This window comes from Protopterus annectens, chromosome 8.part0 (genome assembly GCF_019279795.1).
Source record: "Protopterus annectens isolate FY-2018-M chromosome 8.part0, PAN1.0, whole genome shotgun sequence".
Lineage (NCBI taxonomy): Eukaryota > Metazoa > Chordata > Ceratodontiformes > Protopteridae > Protopterus > Protopterus annectens.
In genome coordinates, this window is record NC_056741.1 from 1,231,386,783 (window position 1) to 1,231,406,899 (window position 20,117).

Genomic DNA, 20,117 nt, shown 5'->3' on the forward strand with positions numbered 1-20,117 from the left:
CATGGAACTGACAATTTAGTGCCCTGATGGCAAGAGTAGCTGAGGTGTATACTTCGTTACCCCATCTGTCTAGTGTTCGGAAATCCCTATCTGAGGGGGTGGGATTCTTAGCAGAGATTGCTTTAATCCCTTTAGGCCCTAGAGAAATTACCTCAGGATCAGCAGTACGATTTTTAAAAATAAATTTGAGAAAGTCAGGGAGACTCTAGTACCAGTCTGGCTTTCTGGGTGCAGGACGGAGGGTGCAAGAGTCAAGCTGGATTCCAGGAAAACATCCTCCACAACATCCAGAACTGGGGAGATGGCCAATGCACTGTGCTGTGGACATGTAAGAACTCCCTGAATCTTTTTAGACTGAGGGTAGTATTGACTTTCCCATTGGAAATGCTCCCTTAAGGTATGCAGGTTTTCCCCAAAGGTAAAATCCTCTGGGGGAGAGTCTGAAGGGATGAAATCCTCTGCATCAGAATAATCATAAGTAGATAGGGGTTGCATGTCTTCATATTCAGAAGGATCAGAGTTATCTAACTCTTGTTCAGACGGAACTCTTCATTTTGGAAGGAGTAGCTTGGCTTACCCTGATCAGCATGATGAGGTCTTCCGCCATTTTAAGCATCTGAGACTGAGGCAAGAAAGCAGGTGACGTGAGTGTGGTTCGGTTTCTTGGGTGGGGTTCGTACCCAGGGCCCAAGAAACTCGGCCGTTTTTGAAAGAACGTTAGTCGCGGAAGAAAACATCGGTCTGTCGAGAATCGGTAGTGTGAAGGACTTCCTTGGAACCGGTGCCTGCTCAGCGGCTTCGGACCCATCCAAGGTAGAGACGACCGCAGGATGCTTAGTTTAAGAAGGGTTCTGCAGTATACCTGACTCCAAAAGGGTCTCTGTAACGGTCTGCGAATCCACAGAAGTGGGCATCAGGAGCTACAAAAGCGCCTCATTGACGACCAGAGAACTATTAACTTAACAGAAGCACTGTCAGCAGGTTTGGAGCGGTGCGGTCTGTCAGTCTATCTTTACATTTTTTCGGAAAATCCGCTAACAGATGGCTTACTGAAGCCATATCAGAATTCGAGGACTAAGTGAAAATGTCTGGCTACAATAAGGGCCCAACGACGGATGGTTCTGGCATTTAAAGCACAGAAGCGGCAACAGGGGACGTCATGGACTGGGCTTAAGCATGTGACGCAGTAAGAACGAAGTATCGGTGTGGTATTTGCTTTCCACAGGTGAGACCATTAACTTTTTCTGATATCGGTTAGTGCAAGAAAAAAGCATCTCTAATGGGCTACTTAACTTTAGAAGACTTCAACTTTAATTTGGTAGACGAAACTCGGGTGGTGGCCGACTGGCACTCTGCTTCTGCTTTGGGCTCCGCGGCAAGAAAGACTGATGTAATGGCGTCGGCTACCTTACTTTATACTACTGACGACCTGACGTCAGTCCTGAATCGACAGCAGCTAAAGCAGAAATACTAAGCCTCTGGTATTCGGGGAGGTCAAAGGCTACCCTGGCAGGGATAACCCAAATATTACAGCAACAGTGAAACACAAAGAACATCGGCTGAAAGAGAAACAGCTGAAGTTGGCCGCAAGGTGTTGGCCCTCTTCTTGGGCGGTTCCGAAGGGGTGTCGGAAGCAGCCTCCATCCCCAACGTTATTTGTTTCAAGCATTTATTTTCCAAGTATAAATGCGATGCCTGTAAACAGCAACATAAGGTCTTAGGGACAAAAGATCAACAAACTGTGTAGTTCTAGTGGTCATGTTCCTTAACTAAACAAGAGAGACTGATCATGGGCGTCTGTGGGGAATCTGCTGAACACAAATACAGTTGCCCTTTCCGGATAACAGACTAAAAATTAATAGGACTGAAAGGATCCCCAACTAGTTACTTAACTGAAGTTTTCTTTATACGATGTACACAAGAAGCAGGAACACCTGGCGTACAACTGGCGGCCGAAAAGTTCTGGGGACTGGTGAGTGCATACACTTATGTCTCGCGTACCTGCTGTCATGTCAAGGATAAACCCACATGCAGAACACTGCATGACTGGAAAAGGAGGATAAATTAGTGCTTCAGAGGGCGTGCCTTTAAAACAGGCTTTAAAGGTACACATCCACTAAGCCCTGGTGCTCTATGTGCAGTGAGCCTAATGATCCATTTAGACTATGCCAGTTCCAGTAATTTTTAGTGAGGAATCAATTAGAACTGGCAGTCTCCATTTTGTTAATGATTCTGCTATTTGTGTCTGTGCTGTTAGGTTTTTATTTTACTGGTGTGATGAAGTGCAGTGTATCTGCATGAAAGCACTTACCACTTGTATTTTAATAAATGTTTTTAGCCATGCTTGTTTGCCTTGTTCTTTTTTATCTAACTTCTTAAAACCTATTGGGTTCCTTAGGAGCAGGGGGTTGGGAGTCAGCAGACTGAGAAGCAGTGGAAAAAGCATCCAGCAGAGCAGCAAGTACGTACAGTTTTTTACGTACCATTAATTTAGATGTCCGATTGTTCACCCTGCTGCAGTCATCACACTTGGGTTATCCTGCTGTCAGGCGGTCCCGCAGTCGGCCTGAGTTCCAAAGCACCAGGGGTATACAAGAGGCATCAGACGCCATATGGCACAAGCAAATACACCACAGAAGTTGTATAGGATACAGTGGTATAGATAAGTTCAGCTAGTTTAGAGGAGATGGAGGGAGGGTAACCTGGACTGCAGCAGGGTGAACACTCGAACATCTACATTTATGGTAGGTACAAAACTGTACTATGTTCATCGTGTTACCCTGCTGCAGTCATCACACTTGGGTTGAATCCCAAAGCTAAGGATGGGTGGTGGAGTTAAACAGGGTTAGAAGCAGCTAGTAGGCCCAGCAAAACTGCAGTGGCAAAACCAGCTCTAGTCTTAGAATATAGAGGTAAGTGATAGTGTTTGGTGAAGGTGTGCACTGAACTCCAAGTTGCAGCTTCCAGAATATCCTTGGTTGGCACTCCCCTGAGAAAGGCTGCTGATGTAGCTGTAGCCCTGGTGGAGTGGGACCTAAGGTTAGCAGGTACCGGTTTCCCATGATGCGTGTAGCAGAAACGTATGCAATGCCCTATCCATTTAGAAATGGTCTGCTTTGAGATAGCTTTTCCTTGTGATCCTGCAGCATAGGCTACAAAGAGCTGGTCAGATTTTCTGAAAGCCTTAGTTTTATCCAAGTAGTAACGTAATTGCCTGTGAATGTCCAGAGTGTGCAGGAGTCTTTCTCCTTTGTTCTGGGGATTTGGTAAAAAGGTGGGCAAATTAATGGTTTGGTTTAGGGCCACACTGGATACCACCTTTGGCATAAAGGAAGGGTTAGTTCGTAGAGAGACTCTGTCTTGATGAAAAATAAGGAAAGGCTCCACTGCCATTAGTGCCTGTAGCTCAGACTCTTCTAGCTGAGGTTATTGCTAGTAGCAGGGCAGTTTTCCATGAAAGAAATTTGAAATCAGCTGAAAAAGCTGGTTCAAAGGGCGGCAATGCAAGTTCTTCCAGAACAAAGTTGAGATCCCAAGTAGGTGTTGGTGCTCTCCTGGGCAGTCTTATGTTCTTAGCCCATCTGAGGTACTGTCTTAGGAGTGGATGTGAGAATAGAGGAGTATCAGTGTTGTAATGTGCTGAAATTGCTGAGGCGTGGATCTTAATAGATGAAAAGGAAAGTCCTTTGTGCAACATCTCAGTTAAATATTGAAGAATCTGAGGAATGGATCAAGGGGAGTTTGGCCTTTAGCCTGGTACCAGGCACCAAATCTTTTCCATTTGTCTGAATACGTTTTCCTGGTGCTGGGTCTCCTGGCCTCCAGAATGACATCCATAACAGCTTTGGATAGAGGTGTTGGCTGGTTGTTTAGGTAATTTGCCATGCAGCCAGGTTTAAAGTCTTGAGCTGGCTGTGTGGAATCTGATTGTCTCGCTGGGTGAGCAGGTGAGGAATCTGTGGTAAAATCCATGGTGGGCCGTGGGTCATGTTCCTTAGAATTGGATACTAATGCTGGCGTGGCCAGTCTGGTGCAGTAAGTATCATTAGTGGCCTCTCTAATCTGACTTTCAGCAGTACCTTTGCTAGAAGAGGCAGTGGAGGAAAGGCATACACTGTTAATGCTTTCCAACTGAAAGAGAGGGCGTCCACTTTCCAAGCTTGGGGATGGAATGTCCTTGTGCAAAATTTTTGAAGTTGGTATTTTCGGGGGCTGGCAAACATATATATGTCTGGGCATCCCCATTTTTGAGCTATCATTGCAAATACTTGTGGATCTAGTTTCCACTCGTGTGGATCCAGGATGTTTCTGCTTAGGTCGTCTACCAATGTGTTCTTTCCTGGCAGGAATTGTGCTTGTAATTGGACCTGGTAAGACAGTGCTGTGTTCCACAAGGTCATTGCTTGCCTGCAGAGGGTAGGAATGTGCGCCCCCTTGCTTGTTTATGTACATTACTGTGGTATTGTCCGTCTATTAGTTGTCCTGGGTATAAGAGGTCCTTGAAAGTTGTTAGGGCATTCTGTACTGCTAGCATTTCTTTTTGATCGATATGCAGATGCCTTTGATCTGTAGTCCATTTGCCCTGAATGCATTGTCCTGCCATGTGTGCTCCCCAGGCATAGTCCGAGGCATCTGTTGTCAGTTTGCCTGGCTGTGGGTAAGGTGAAAGGCTGACCCTTGTTGAGGCGACATGCCTGTGCCCACCATAGAAACTCCTGTTGAAGGCAGGGAATGAGTGGTATCATTGTTTCCAAGCTGTGGCGAGTCCATACGCTTTTCAGGTACCATTGTAATTTCCTCATATGCAGTTTTGCAAATGGTATTAGTAGTATGCAAGATGCCATGAATCCCAAGGCTTGCAGAATTTTTCTTGCAGGGAGATGGGCCTTTGTTGCCATTATTTTGAAATATTGAGTCAGCTTTTGTTGCTCGTCTGGCGTGAGGTAAGACATCTGGATCGTTGTATTCAAGCTGGCACCCAGGAATATTATGTTTTGTGAGGGCACTAGTTTTGATTTCTTTTCATGACAAATGCCAGATGTTTTAAAAGAATGTCTTTGCTTTCTGCTTGAATAAGGCAGTCGTCCAGGTATGGGTATATTTGAATTCTTCTGTCTGCAGTATGCAATTACTGGTGCCAGGCATTTTGTGAAGACCCTGGGCGCAGTAGATAAGCCAAAGGGCAGTGCAGAGAATTGATAATGCGTTGAACCTGCAATGAAGCGGAGGTATCTTCTGCAATTTTGTCTGATAGGGACATGCAGGTATGCCTCCTTGAGGTCCAACGTTACTAGCCAAGCATTCTTGCCCAGCATGGGAAGAAGCTGCTGTAGTGTTAGCATCTTGAATGCTGGTACTTGCAGATAGGTGTTCAGAACTGAAAGATCCAGAATGGGTCTCCATGCTGTCTTTTCTGGGGACCAGAAAAAGTCTCGAGTAAAATCCTTGTCCTTGCTCCTGTGTTACCTGTTGAATGGCTCTCATGTCCATGAGAGCTGTAATTTGTTTTTGTGCCTCTGCCCATTGATTTGGTGGCAGGTTTGGCATTCCTTTTATCCTTCGCAAGGTATGAAAGTGGAATCTGTATCCTTGAGACAATGTTTAGGACCCATTTGTCTTTTGTGATGATGTGCCAGTTGTCTGCAAAAAATGCAAATTTTCCTCCCAAGGGAGCTGCCAGGAGAGATTTGCTTGGTAGTTTGAGGATTGAGTCATTGTGTTTGTCTTCTGCTAGCTTGGGGCCTGTCTTCTCCTCCTTTCTGGGTAGCAATACCCCATTGGCGAGGTTTGTAAGGGCCTTGTGACTGACCTCTGCCCCTTGGGTGTCTATTTGCCCCTCTGTGATCTGTCAGAAGCTGGAAAGGACCAGTTTTTTGCTGGCCAATTTCTGCTGAAACAAGGGGGTTGTACCTGTAAAAAATCCTTGACCGTTTGCATAGACTTTGCCTTATCCTCCATTTTCTTTAAAACCTCTTCTGCTTTGACACCAAATAATACATCCTGCTGTAAAGGTACATCCAATAATTGTGCTTTAACATGATCAGGTAGGGTTTTTGTTCTTTTAACCAAGCATGTCTACGTATGGACAGACCCAGTAACAGCTGCTCTACAGGAAGCTTCCAATGAATCAAATCCACATTGTAAACTATGTTTGCCCACCTGTTCAGCTGCATGCAACAGATACTGCAATTCCTTGAATTCAAACTGTTCAGTATGCATGCTCAGTTTTTGCTTTGAGACATTAGGAATTGCTGATATTTCAGCATGTGAAACTGACAATTTAATGCTCTCATAGCCAGAGTTGCTGAGGTGTATATTTTCTTTCCCCATCTATCTAGGGCTCTGGAATCCCTTTCAGAGGGCACAGGATTTTTAGCCATAGAAGCTTTAGCCCCCTTGGGACCCTGGGAAATTGTTTCTGGGCCAGCCACAGGGCTTTTACAAAGGAATTTGAGAGAGTCAGGTACTCTGTAGTATCTGTCTGGTTTGGCTGGAGCAGGAGGTAGAGAGTCTGGATTTAGACAAGACTCCAAGTAAACATCATCCACAATACCTAAAACTGGAGGGATAGCAAGTGGTCTGTGCTGGGGTAGTAAAAGGAACTCTCGGAACCTTTTCTTAGAATCAGAGTAGCCCTGGTCTTCCCAGTGGAAATGTTCCCTCATGGAATGTAAAGTTTCCCCAAAGGAGTAGTCTTCAGGGGGAGATGCTGAGGGAATAGAGGCTTCAGCATCAGAGTCTTCATAAGGGGGAAAAGTGTAATCCTGTTCCTCAGAAGAATCTGAGGAAATAGAAACTTGGTCAGAGGAAGCATAATCCTCCTTTTGTCTTGGGCTTTTATATGGAGGGGGATGGGGACCCCTGATTAGGGTAATCAAATCTTCAGCCATCTTGAGCATCTGTTTCTTAGGCATGGGGCCTTGAACTGTTGACCGATGTAGTCTTTTTTGGTTTTAAAAGGAGTTTTAAGCTTAGCATAAAATTTAATGGTAAGTGTAGTCGGTCTGAAGACACCTTCTGCAACCGAAGGTGTTTCCACTGCACCGGGGTCTCTTTCTGCTCCGGTGTCGGAAGGGCCTAATGAAGATGGCTGCATCGGTCTAGTACACTCCGCTTGAGAATCCGCAGCTGTCTGGGGTTCCAATTCTGCGGTAGTCAGGGGCTGCGTAGGCACCTTACTGAAAACCAGAGAACCGGCAACAGGCCCAGCAGAGGCCTCTGATCTGGCTTGTTCCTAGGCTGCCTGTCCTTATCCTTGCGTTTTTTATGCATACCGGTCGGTTGCTCCGACGGCATGATATAATTAAATTTCCTACCAAAGTAATGTCATGCAAAGTCAAAACGGCGTTTGATAGTTTATTTAACCTAGCACAAAACCAACAACCTGTGACATTGTGGTCTGGGCCTAGGCAAGGAATACAATAAGAATGGAAGTCCTTATGAGGTATTTGCTTCCCACAAGAAATGCAATTGTTAACTTTTTCTGACATCGGACTGAGGCAAGAAAAGGTTCACCAATGGTGTACTTAGCTTTAATGAAGACTTCGGACTGAAATTCGAATCGAAAATTTCAGGTGTCAGCCGACCGGCACTTGCAAACAAGCTTCTGCTTCAGGCACCGCGCGGCAAGAAAGACTGAAGAAAATGGCATTGGATACCTCATATACCCCTGGTGCTCTGACATCAGGGAAGAAGCGACCGCAACAGACGCCGGACCAAGACTTTGGAACTCAGGCAGTCTGCGGGATTGCCTGACGGCAGGATAACCCAAGTGTGATGACTGCAGCAGGGTAACATGATGAACATCAGGAGGAACATCAGAGGGTGCAGCACACTCCATCTGTAAAAGCTCATTGCACCACTTCTAAACACCTGAGCACGGTCCCATTTGAAAAATTCTATCACTCTGGAAATCATTATCACCAAACAAAACCTCCGCAAAAGTAGAGTCAGGACTGAGATTCTTCTTCAGAACCATAGTGTAATCGAGAAGGAATGTGAAAGGAAAAGTTAAGTGACTCATCAGAATCAGCAACATACTCAGAGTAATCCTGCTCCCTAGGCCTCAAGGGTAGAGCACAGAGAAGCAGGAGCAAAAACCCCTTTGCAGGCTTCATAGCCATAAGGGCATTAAATAGACCTTGAGTGAAGTTTTGTTATTCACTCTGAGGATCCTTAGCAACAGGTGAAGCATGTTTAGTCTTCTGCTGCTTTTTGAGTGGGATGTCAGCCTTCAACAGTTTAGGAGGCTCTGAACCCAGAAGACACTCAGTAATAGCTGGAACCTCTTCCCTCACTAATATCAGAAGTGCACTCCTAAGCTTTTCAGTAATTCGGTGCAGTTCAACCTATACATCTGAAACAGACGTCTGCAAGGCCTCCGTGAATGTGCAGTCTGATCCATGCTGGCCTCAGAAGTGGTCGCAGCACCGGAATCCATGAAAGAAACAATACAATCCCCTGGGCTTTCAACAGCCTCGAGAGACTTCCAGTGGATGCAGTACAGCCAAAAAATCCGACCAAGCTTTTAGTATTTCGTACCAGACGGCCGACCCTCGTGCCAGGAAGATCCTTCCATAGTGTTTTTACGCAACACTAAGTCGTTGGTTCTCTTAAATTACAAGGGAAAAAAGCTGACTACATGTCTTAGTGGAAAAAGCTTGACAAATCTCAAGGTGTATGGTCGTAGGGGAAATCTCTCCCGCAGTGGAATATCCCCTTTCTGGATGACATGAAACAAACAACCAGAACAAGGCAAACAAGAGTAAGAACAAAACAAAAAAAAAAAAAAAAAAATATTGGAGCACTAACCTGACATCAATTTGGTTGGTAATCAGCAGACAAATGAGCTTTCAGATAGAAGATCAAAGATGGTGCTTGGACTAGTGGCAAAGAAGTTTTGAGGATAGTACGTCTGGATGTCACTTTTAAGCCCTATGCCATGTGCAGTGAAGCGTGCGACATATGGCATACCCATTACATCCCAATGACTTTGGTATACTGCCAAATATAAGGTTGCCGTAGGCAAGGAATCCCTATTCGAAAGGATACTTTAACAGTAAGGTTCCCATTTACCCTGCACTCTGTTCAAATTTGTTTATGCACCCCATGCCTCAAAGGTGTCTGTGTAAACCTGCTTAGGAGGAGGTGGCGGCGATGAATTGCAGTTTTGGGGTGAGGATGACCGGTCACTTACACCAAAGCAGCTCCTTGCTGAGAGAAGGAAAAAAGCATCAAAGTGTCCAAAAAGCAACAGTGATGGGACCGGAGAGATGGAGTACCACTGGATTTTTCTCATGTGAAGTCTGTCCAGAGCAGCAGAGGGATGGAGGCTGCCATGAACCCCAAATTTCTTAGCATCTCCCCTGCTCAGCAATGGGATACAGAGGACAGATTTTAGAAAGAAAAGGGACAGACAACTTTCTCCTGGGGAGGAATACCTGCATTTTCTGTCTAGTCTGCAGCAAAGAAAAAAAAAGGTCCTGTGAAGGGGCTGAGTGAGTTTTTTTTTTTTTTTTTTAATTTTATATTGAAACTTAGACCTAACAGGAACTGGAGGATTACGTATAAATATTGAAAGGGAACTTCTGAAGAGAGCCTAGATTATCAGGTCATCCAGAAAGGGGGAAAGCTAGACTCCCAGAGTGCTACAGAAAGCCTCTACTGGAGCTAGACACTTTTTAAACACTCCGAGCTGTGGAAAGACCAAAAGGCAGAAAAGTAAACTGAAAATGCAAGGAGTCAGAGGAAAATCTTAGAGATCTCCCGGCAAGGAGGAGGAATGGCGAAGCTTAAGGGGGCATTCTTCAGATCCAGTGACACAAATCTTAGGGTGAAGATTAAATGCAGAAGAGTATAGAGAGAAAGCATTTTGTAAGATGGTACCATCAAGTAAGCTTTTAGGAGAGACCAATCTAAAAAGGGTCTCCACTGCCCGTCCTTCCTTCCGTGGCACTAAAAAATTTTTTTTTAAGAAACTCTTTGCCCGTGAATTCCTTTGGGACTTGCACAATGTTGTCCTGACTCAAGAGGTTTTGAATAAGTTCATAGGGAGGTACTAGGCTAACTGCCCAAAGGTATTTATAAGCCTAGCCAGAATGTCCTGGCTTTTGTCACCCCCTTAGATTGGTTCCCTGTGCCTCTGTCCAGCAAAGCCACTGAAGTGATCCCCGAAGTAAACTGTTTCCCATCCACTCGTCAAGGTTTCTCAAAGAATGCGAGCATGGAGCTCTGCATAATGTAGACTGGAATCTTGTTCCGAAGCATGGGAAGTCTCTGGGACATGAATCTATCCCTCCAGCACATCCTATTTATTGTTGTGGTGTGGTTTAGATCCCTAGGGAGTGTGGCTTGAGGGGATAAAGTTTTCTTTAGGTGGAGCATGTCCATCAGTTCTGGGTTGGACATGGGCTTGTATGTCGGGTAGAGATCACCAATGAGTAGGAGGTATGCTACAGAGTACAGCTGGAGTATCTTCAGTTGAGCTGCATAGTGCATCTGTTTGAGGCCAGTGATCCTCTTGGTGAGGTATTTCTGTGGTCTTTCCAGCTTTTGCAGGCGTCTTGTAAGGTACATCCCAAATGGGTCGTTGTACTCTATGATGCTCTGATGAGTACAGGGGCACAATGACCTCTTTTCAATCTGGATGCGAATCCTTTTGTGATTAGGTTTGCCACATAGGATTTTCTAACCACTTTGGCAATGTGATTATCAAAGGAGAGATTAATATCTACTTGGGTCCCCAGATCATTTATTACGTTTTCTGTATTTAGGGGACTACCACCTGTGTGGTAGTTTGTGGGTACTTTTTTTCCAAAGGGGATGACTATGCACTTTTTGGCATTTAGCTTGAGGCCATGATTTTTACACCAGGTATCTGTCTCAGGAAGACCATTTTGGAGGAGGTCAGTCAGCCGGAGAGTCAATTATAGCCGCTAGTTTGCAGTCGTCTGCGAACTTGGTCAGCCATAGTCCTCCTGTGCTTGCCTGTACCTCTGAGAAGTATATGCCTAACAGGAGGGGGTCTTAGGACTGAGCCCTGGGGAAAGCCACTTGTAACCGGTTTAGAGTCGGACCTAGCTCCCACAACTCTCACCATGTGGGTTTTTTCCATGAGCCAGTTGGCAACCCATCTTGTGATGTACGGGTTTATGTTCAGGCTGATGAGCTTGTCTATAATACCAGAATGGGGAATGGTGTCAAAGGCCTTTGCGAGTTCTAGGTAGGCTTTATGTACCACCTTTCCCTCGTCTATACCTTGGTAACTGTCTCAAAGTCGTCCACCAGGTTTAGGAGGCATGATCTGCCCTTAAAGCCGAACTGGATACGGCCCCAGTCTCTGTTAATGAGTTCCATGATGATGTGCTCCACAGCCTTGCAGACCAAGCTAGTCAAGCTTATAGGGAAGATGGTTCCCGGGGTCTGTCGTGGCTCCAACTTTTTGAAGCGCAATAACCGGTGCTGTGCGCCACTCTATGGGTACGTAGCCTGTGGAGAGGCAGACTTTGAACAGTGTGTTTAGGTGAAGGGGTTAGTTTGTCTTTGAGCTTGTGTAGGATGCAGCCTGGGACACCATCCGGTCCCACTGACGCTGTTTTTGGCTTTGGAGAGGGCTGTCTTTACCAGAGTGCCTGATTTCAGGGACTCTACATTCTTCAGGTACGGTTATGGGCCTAATGGGGACAAGAAGGGACATATGATTGTGAGGAAGTAGTTGTGGCATGCCATTCGGGGGGGGGGGGGATATTTTCCCAGCACATGGCATAACACTTTGATAATATAACCCACCCATTTATCTGTGGAAATGGCTTCCAACTAGCCAAGGAGAGCAACAGTCTTTGGAAGAGTGAAGTAATGCGGCAGAGGAGGGGTACTACAAAGTTAGTCACATTTTGCTTCCAAAGGGGGGCTCTGCCCACTGGAAGCTCCCCATGGTGTTTGTCAGAGTAACTTTTCCTAGTTTTTTCTTTGTTTCTGAGAAGTCCTAGGATCCCTTCTAATGAAGACAGATTTAGATACGCAATTCCTATGCTAACTAGGAACTGGAGAGTAGCAACTGCCTGCACTCTATCATAGTCTTACCCTGGTCTTGCAGAGTTTTGGAGACTGGTAGCTTGAGAACCAAGCACTAAGGTTTGGTTCAAGGGAAAGTCTAGAAGTTTACATTTGAATTTCTCAGGGATAGGCTGATAGCAAAGCCACGTACATCTGCAAATAACAGACTCAGTCACAGCAGCCCTAAAAACATCCACAACAATATAACTGCACTTAATGCCAAGTTTGGCTATTTGAATGGCCTGGGATAAAAAGGCTCTGCATTTGCAACTTTGACTACTGTAGGAGGATCCAGTATATTTGTTTAAGGAATGCAAAACAGAGAAAGTACTCTGTCATGGGAGTCAGGTAGTTAATTGACCTAAACACAAGGGTAACAGGTATGAACCTTCTTTCCTCAACCACAGTCCTACCATCTTTGTCCATACGTAGGGTATTAGCACAGGGCAGAAGCTTAGAGAGTTTATCTGAAGAGATGTAGAGGGTTCAAGCCATTGAATTCTTGTGCTACTGTTATACGTCGTCAGGCACCTTGAAAAGCCTGTCTGGTCTTTTAGAAGCTGATGGTTGAGAGTCAGATGCAGAAGAGGTGGACTAAAGTGTCCTGAAAAGCTTCAGACAACAGGGGCTGGAGAAGGGGCAAGGGTACCCATATCCAAAAGGCTGTATATGTTAATACCTCTGAGCAGAGATTTGAGTGAATTGCCAGAGTGCATCAACAAGTTCTTAACAGTCTCCCCAAAAATAAAGCTTACCCAATAGGAGACTCTGATAATAGTGAGTCCCCTTACTTAGAAGAGATTTGTCCTGAAGAATGCAGTTGAGAGGAATAGTATAGTGAATGGTCAGAATCGCAGTATTGTTCTTCAGAGGAAGAAAACCAAAGCACATTTCTGAGGAAAAACTCGTGGTTGTGGATATACAAAGGAAGGAGGTTTCAAAGAATGATCAACTCCTGTGAGAAACCTATCCACTCCTTTTCCTTAGTTGCAGAGGAAAAAGTTAGGTGCCTAGGCTTTTTTTTTTTTTTTTTTTTGCCTTTGTAGGGGACACATCCGCTTGTATGAGATATGGATGCTCAGAACCCTAGATTCTATAAGACAGTCTAATCTCCTTCCTAAATAAAACATGACTGGCACCAAGGTCCCTCAGAAACAAGTCAAGGTACAACAGATGTATCAGACGTCTAAGGCCACAGGAGCCATACCAGCCTTACATAGGGTCTCACTAACAGGCAACCTAGCATTCTGCAGGGTCTGGAACCTCATCTGGTAGGTCAGTGCCTGTAACAATAGACTGCAGATATGTTCTAGGCTTCTGCAGCTTTACTTTGGCAGAAGCAGGATGTTAGAGGATGCAGATTTTGCCATCTGGGGCCAAGCCAGGCACTTAAGACAGTAAGTCTCTAAAGAGGTACTGTAAGTGGAAATCCTTTAACTACATGTTTTTGGAATGAACTGACAGACTGAGCAAGACTTGACAGCATTCCACACCTAGGCAAGAGAGAAACCAGGTATCCAAGTTCATGTATGGAATCTGCTTACTGCACTAAACAGTCTAAAAATGAAGGCTCCCTAATGTGGTACTTACCTGGATAAACGATTGCTGTTCGATCGTTGGTACCCTTTGCTTCCATCAGTCTGACGGATGACGATCTGCATTCAGGCTGGCGGCAAGACAGGCTGAGGATCCAAGCTTGTTATACACAAATATACCGAAATGAGGTCATGCAGATCTACAACCTAGGAAAGGTAAAACTTTAGCACCCCAGAAAGACATCAGCAGTTACAAGCCAGACTTCAGGATTACTGCAACAGTGATTTCAGTCAAGACAAAGTACAGCTGTGTACACTTACCAGAAATGCAATGTTCCGGAGTGTATTCACTGTGGCAGTCATCACATTTGGGTTATCTGCCCGCAGGTAGCCCTCAGCCAGCCTGAATACCAGTCTTGGATTCCTGCGTCGGATGCTGTCTCTTCTTCCATATCATCAGGGTTACAAAACATGCAGCTGACGCCATTACATCAGTTTTTCTTGCCCCAGATGTCATGTGCCCCCACAAGGGAAGCAATTATATGTTATGGTACACCTCCATCAAAAAGCAAATACACCAGAAAAGGTTAAATACACCAACAAAAAAGGAAAGGTAGAGCCAAGAAAAGTCAGGGGGCAGCAGGGAGGGTAAACAGGACGGCAACAGTGAATACACTCAAACATTACATTTATGGTAAGTGTACACAACTGTACTATGTTATTCGTGAGTCACTGTTGCAGTCGTCACATTTGGGTTGATTCCCAAAGCTAACTAAGGGAGGAGGAAGTTAAAGAGCATTATGGTCAGCTATTAAGCCCTGCAAGACTGCAGTGGCAAACCCAGCTCTGGATTTAGAAAAAAAAAAGGCATGTGGTAATGCTTGGTGAAGGTATGTACAAATCTCCAAGTAGCCGCTTCTAGGATATCCCCGATAGGGACTCCTCTGAGAAAGGCTGTAGAGTTAGATGCAGCCCTGGTGGAATGTGATCTTATGCCCCTGTGGGGTAGGTCTTCCATGGTGCTTGTAGCAGAAATGAATGCAACGGGCTATCCATTTAGAAATGGTTTGCTTTGAAATGGCCTTCACCTCTGCACCTGCAGCAAAGCCCACTAGCAGCTTTCTCTGAGAGACTTAGTCCTAGCCAAATAAAATCTAAGTTGTCCGTGCATGTCCAAAGAGTGCAGAATTCGTTCTCCTTTGTTTTATGGATTACGGAAAAAAGTAGGCAAATGAATGGACTGATTTAGGGCCACCCTAGACACCACCTTCAGCATAAAAGGACTGGTCCTGAGGGAAACCCTGTCTGCATGGAAGATAAGGGTTCCACTGCCATGAGGGCCTGTAATTCAGACACTTCTTGCTGAAGTGATGGCTAGAAGGAATGCAGTTTTCCAAGAAAGGAATTTCAACTCTACAGTTGCAGCTGGATCACATGGAGGGAGAGAGTTTTCCAATACAAAGTTAAGGTCCCAGGCTGGAGTGGGGGGGGGGGGGGTTCTCCTGAGGGGGTCTTAAAATTTTTGGCCCCTCTAATACATTGCTTTAGCAGGGGGTGAGAGATGAGGGGTGGCTCAGTATTATAATGTGCTGAAATGGCAGAGGCATGAAGAGAAGGATAGGTCATTGTGGAGCATTTCTGTTAAGCACCGAATATGAGGTATGCTGGGCACCGTTGGGCCCATCCCCTGAGTCTGGCTCCAGGAACAGTATCTTTTCCACTTTTCAGCATGGGATTTTCTAGTACTAGGCCACCTTGCCTCCAGAATGACATCAAGCACCTGCTTACTGAGGGATGGTATTGGTCAGCTCAAGGAATTATCCAGTCTGCAAGGTTCAGGGTTTGAAGCGGAGGGTGCAGAATCTGGCTCGCATGCTTGAACAGCAGGGAAGAGGTCTAAGGCAGGTGCCATGGTTCCAGCAGTGTCATACTGCACAAGATGGGGTACCAGTGCTGGCGTGGCCAGTCTGGTGCAATCAGTACTGTCCTTGGTTTGCCCTGTTTGATCTTTAGCAGAACCTTCGAGAGGAGAGGCGGGGGGGGGGGCATAAACCAAGAGGCTTTCCCAGGTAAAGAACAGGACATCCAATTTCCAAGCTTGACTGTGGGAAGTTCTTATGCAGAATTTCTCAAATTGGTAGTTCTGAGAGGAGACTAACAGGTCAACCCTCTGGAGTCCACCATTTGTTCCTCAAGAGCTTGAATATTTTTGGTTCCAGTTTCCATTCGTGTGGATCCATGAGATTTCTGCTTGGGTAGTCTGCCAGTGACTAGCTTGCCTGGCAGACACTGAGCTTGTAGGTGCACTTGGTAGCTCAAGGCTGTGTTCCACAGAGCCATGGCTAGTCTGCAGAGAGGGAACGAGTGGGTTACCCCCTGCTTGTTTATATACCACATAACTGTGGTGTTGCCTCTATCAATAATTGTCCTGGAAGAATGTGGTCTTTGAAGGCTGTCAGGGAATTCTGTACAGCTAAATATTTCTTTTTGGTTGATATGCAGGTACATCAGTCTCGGGTTCCATTTGCCCTGAATGCCCTGCCCTGCCAAGTGAGCCCCCCATGCATAGTCTGATGCATCTGTTAGGGTTTGGGAGGCAGGTGGTAGAATGAAAGGGAGCCCCTTGTTGTGGTAGCAGGACTCTGCCCACCAAAGGAACTCTGTCTTTATACAAGGAATGATAGGAATCATTGAATTCCAGGTCCTGAGAATGTTGACACCATAGGCTTTTTTAGATACCACTGTAGCTTCCTCACATGCAGTCTTGCATATGGAATTAGTAGAATGCAAGAGGCCATGGACCCCAGGGCTTGCAGAACTTCCCTTGCAGATAGCTGGGTCTTTGTGGCCAGTAGTTTGAAGTAGGTTGTCAAACTTGTTTCTCTGGAGTGAGGGAAAGCCATCTGGGAAGTTGTGTTCAAGCTTGCAAGCAGGAATACAATCTGTTGTCAGGGTACTAGGTGAGATTTCTTTTCATTTATGGTGCACCCCAGTGAAGTTAGAAGTTTCTTTACGAATACCAGATGTTTTAACAGTAAGTCCTGGCTTTCTGCCTGAATCAGACAATTATCCAAGTATGGATATATTTAATTATTTCTCTGCCTGCAAAATGCAATGGCTGGAGCTAGACATTTTGTGAATACCCTGGGCGCAGTAGATAAGCCAAGGGGAAGTGCAAAGAACTGATAGTGCATGGAGCCTGCACTGAAGCATAGGTATTCCCTGCAAGATTCCCTTATTGGAATGTGCAGGTAAGATTCCTTTAAGTCCAACATTGCAACCCAGGTATCTTTGCCTAGCATAGGAAGCAGCTGAGTTAGCATTCTGAATTTTGTGATTACCAGAAAGGTGTTTAGAATAGAGAGGTCCAGGATAGGACGCCAGGAACTGTCTTTTCTGGGTACCAGAAAAATTCTTGAATAAAAACCTTGTCCCCATTGTTATGCTGGGACAGGCTGAATAGCCCCGACACTAAGAGAACCTGCTGCTGGGCTCCCGCCCACTGATTTGGGGGTAGGTCTGGCCAACAATTTGGGGTTGGTAGGGTGTGGAAGTGGAATCTGTATCCATGGGAAACAATATTCAAAACCCATTTGTCCTGGGTAATGAGTTCCCAGTTTGTTGCATGCAGGGTGAATTTTCCTCTTAAGGGGGCAAGCAGTCTATAAGGGCTTATAAGGGTGAAGGTTAAATCATCGTGATATTTTTCCATAGGGGGTAGCTTACTACTCCCTACTTTGGAAGTGGGAGCCCCCCCACTGCTTATGCCTGTGTGCAGCCTGAGACTAACCTAGGTGGTCTGCTGTTCCTGGGTTTGGACTGAGAAGGCCAGGAAGAGAATGGAAAGGACAAATTCTTTGAAGGCCAATGCCTACTAAATCTGGGAGACTGTACTTGTAGGAAATTTTTAACAGTTTGCATAGATTTAGCTTTTTCCTCCATCTTTTTGAGAACTTCTGCTTTGTTGCCAAACAGGCGGTCTTGGTTTAAGGGACCATCCAGTAATTTAGCCTTAACATGATCTGGCAAGTTATGCTCCTAAAGCCAAGCATGCCTTCTAAGTACAGACCCAGTGACAGCAGCCCTGCAAGATGCTTCTAAAGAGTCAAAACCACATTGCAAAGTATGTTTACCAACTTGTTCTGCAGAATGCATTAAATCCCTTAATTCTTTGTGTTCAGCAGAGTCAGGAATCATCATTTTCTGTTTAAGTAGTCCCATAATATGCTGCTGGTACTTCAACATATGAAACTGGCAATTTAAAGCCCTAATGGCCAAAGTAGCAGACGTGTATACCTTCTTACCCCATCTGTCCAAGGCTCTAGAATCTCTATCAGAAGGGGTAGGATTTTTGGCAGCAGTAGCCTTAATGCCTTTTAGTCCTTGGGAAATGGTCTCTGGATCCACAGTAGGATTCTTGAAGAGAAACTTGTGAGACTCAGGTACTCTAACACCCATCAGGTTTTCAGGGAGCTGGAGCTAGAGCACCAAAGAGAAAGGCTAGATTCCAAAAAAACATCTATAACGTCCAGAACAGGAGGGATAGCTAAAAGCCTGTGTTGAGGAAGGAGTAAGAATTCCCTAAGCCTCTGTTTGGAGTCACAGTAATCCTGGCTTGCCCAGTGGAAATACTCCCAGAGTGTGCAAGTTTTCACCAAAAGAAAAATCTTCTGGAGGGGAAGCAGAGGGAGTGGAATCCTCTGCATCAGAATCCTCATAGGTAGATAAGGGCAAATCCTGGTAATCAAAAGAAAGTATGAGATTCCTGATCAGAAGCAGCAGAAAAAAAAAACAGTTCTAGGTCTCTTAGAGGGGAAAGGCTGGCTTCCCCTAATTAAGGTAATAAGGTCTTCATACATTTTAAACATTTGTTTTTTAGGCATATGGGACTGAGCATGCGGTTTGAACGTCGGTTTTCTAGGTGTGGTGCAAGTTTTAGACCTGGATGAAGATGGTGTTCATTTAAAATACAAGTCTGTAGGCCTGAATACACCCTCAAAAGCTGGTGCCTGCACAGCAGCTCCAGACCCATCCAAGGTAGAGACATCCGCAGATTCCATAGTCAAAGAAGCATCTCACGGCATACTAGACTTCGAATGGGTCTCAGGGGCCTGCGAAAGCCCCTCACTGATTACCGGCGGACTGGCGACTAGCTCAACAGAAGCATCGTCAGCAGTTTTGGACCTATGCAGTCTGTTTTTATCCTTACGTTTTTTCGGAAGATCGGTAGTCGGCTGGCTTAACGAAGCCATTTCGAAGTACGGATACAGAATACCAAAAAAATTTAATGCAAAGATAGCCCGAGGACGAATAGTTCAGGGGTTGAAAAAAAGCACAAAACCGACAGCAAGGGACATCATGGTCTGGGCTTAAGCAAGGAATGCAGTACGAATGAAAATCTTTACAAGGTATTTGCTTTCCACAGGTAAGACAATTGTTAACTTTTACTGACATCGGTTAGAGCAAGAAAAAGTATCCCCAACAGGGTACCTAGCTTTTTTGAAGACTTTGGTTCTGAAACTTTAAAACGGAAATTTCAGGAGTCGGACAACCGGCACCTGCGAACTGCTTCTTCGGGCACCGCACAGCAAGAAAGACTGATGTAATGGTGTCAGCTGCATGTTTTATACCCCTGACGACCTGATGTCATGGAAGAGGAGACAGCATCGGACGCAGGAATCCAAGACACTGATATTCAGGCCGGCTGAGGGCGACCTGCAGGCAGATAACCCAAATGTGATGACTGCAACAGTGAAACACAAGGAACATCTGTACTTTTGTTTGATGGGCTATACCCATCTTGATTATGCCACACACAGCTTTGACAGGCATGCTAAAATCCTAACCCCTACATCTGATGACCTAAGAGAAACACTGGAAAGTTTTTGCTGACCAGGTTAATGGTACACCACATCAATCTGCATCAAGCTCTGCTACAAATCACAAAAATCTGCATCAGTAGCAAATCATGCAATGTCAACTCACCTTTGTGATCATGGAAATCATTGCACTAAGGGGCTGTTCTCCATTTGCATCTGTTACTACCATATCATCACCGAAGTCACAAAAGAGCTGCCTGCAAGACAATAGAAGACTTGACATTGTTCTCCAAAACACTAAAACTATGAGCAAACACCATCTCTATACTCAAACTCTTGCTTTTAAACATCTTTAAAATTTATCATGTCAGTACGAAATGTGAAAATTCAGAAACACCTGCATGTTTTTCAAACACCTGAATTAAAAAATACACATTTGTTCCCTACACTGTGAATGAATATCTTCTCTTGTCCACCAATAACCACCTACCTCATCAAGTCTGACCCAATGGCCATTAAAATGGATCAAACTGTCTCTCCCTAGTAAGTGAACACACTCCCAAAAGTTGTACAACTGATAACCACTAAAACAATAAAATTAACCACTTAAGCGAAGCACACCAATTCAAATCAAGGTAACCACAATTCAGACTTGGAATGTATTGGGAAAGAAATGAAAGCAAGAGAGAATACTTATCTTATGTAGTTC

General features: G+C 45.1%; 1 protein-coding gene across 1 annotated transcript in view; it reads right to left on the bottom strand.

The window, feature by feature from the left end:
• UBA1 (ubiquitin like modifier activating enzyme 1) overlaps positions 1 to 20,117 on the bottom strand; it is a 2,903,587-nt gene that overhangs the window by 2,118,288 nt on the left and 765,182 nt on the right. Inside the window, exon 7 of the mRNA XM_044080725.1 lies at positions 19,575 to 19,665. Coding sequence (XP_043936660.1) covers positions 19,575 to 19,665 — 91 coding nt within the window. The remainder of the gene's footprint in view (positions 1 to 19,574; positions 19,666 to 20,117) is intronic.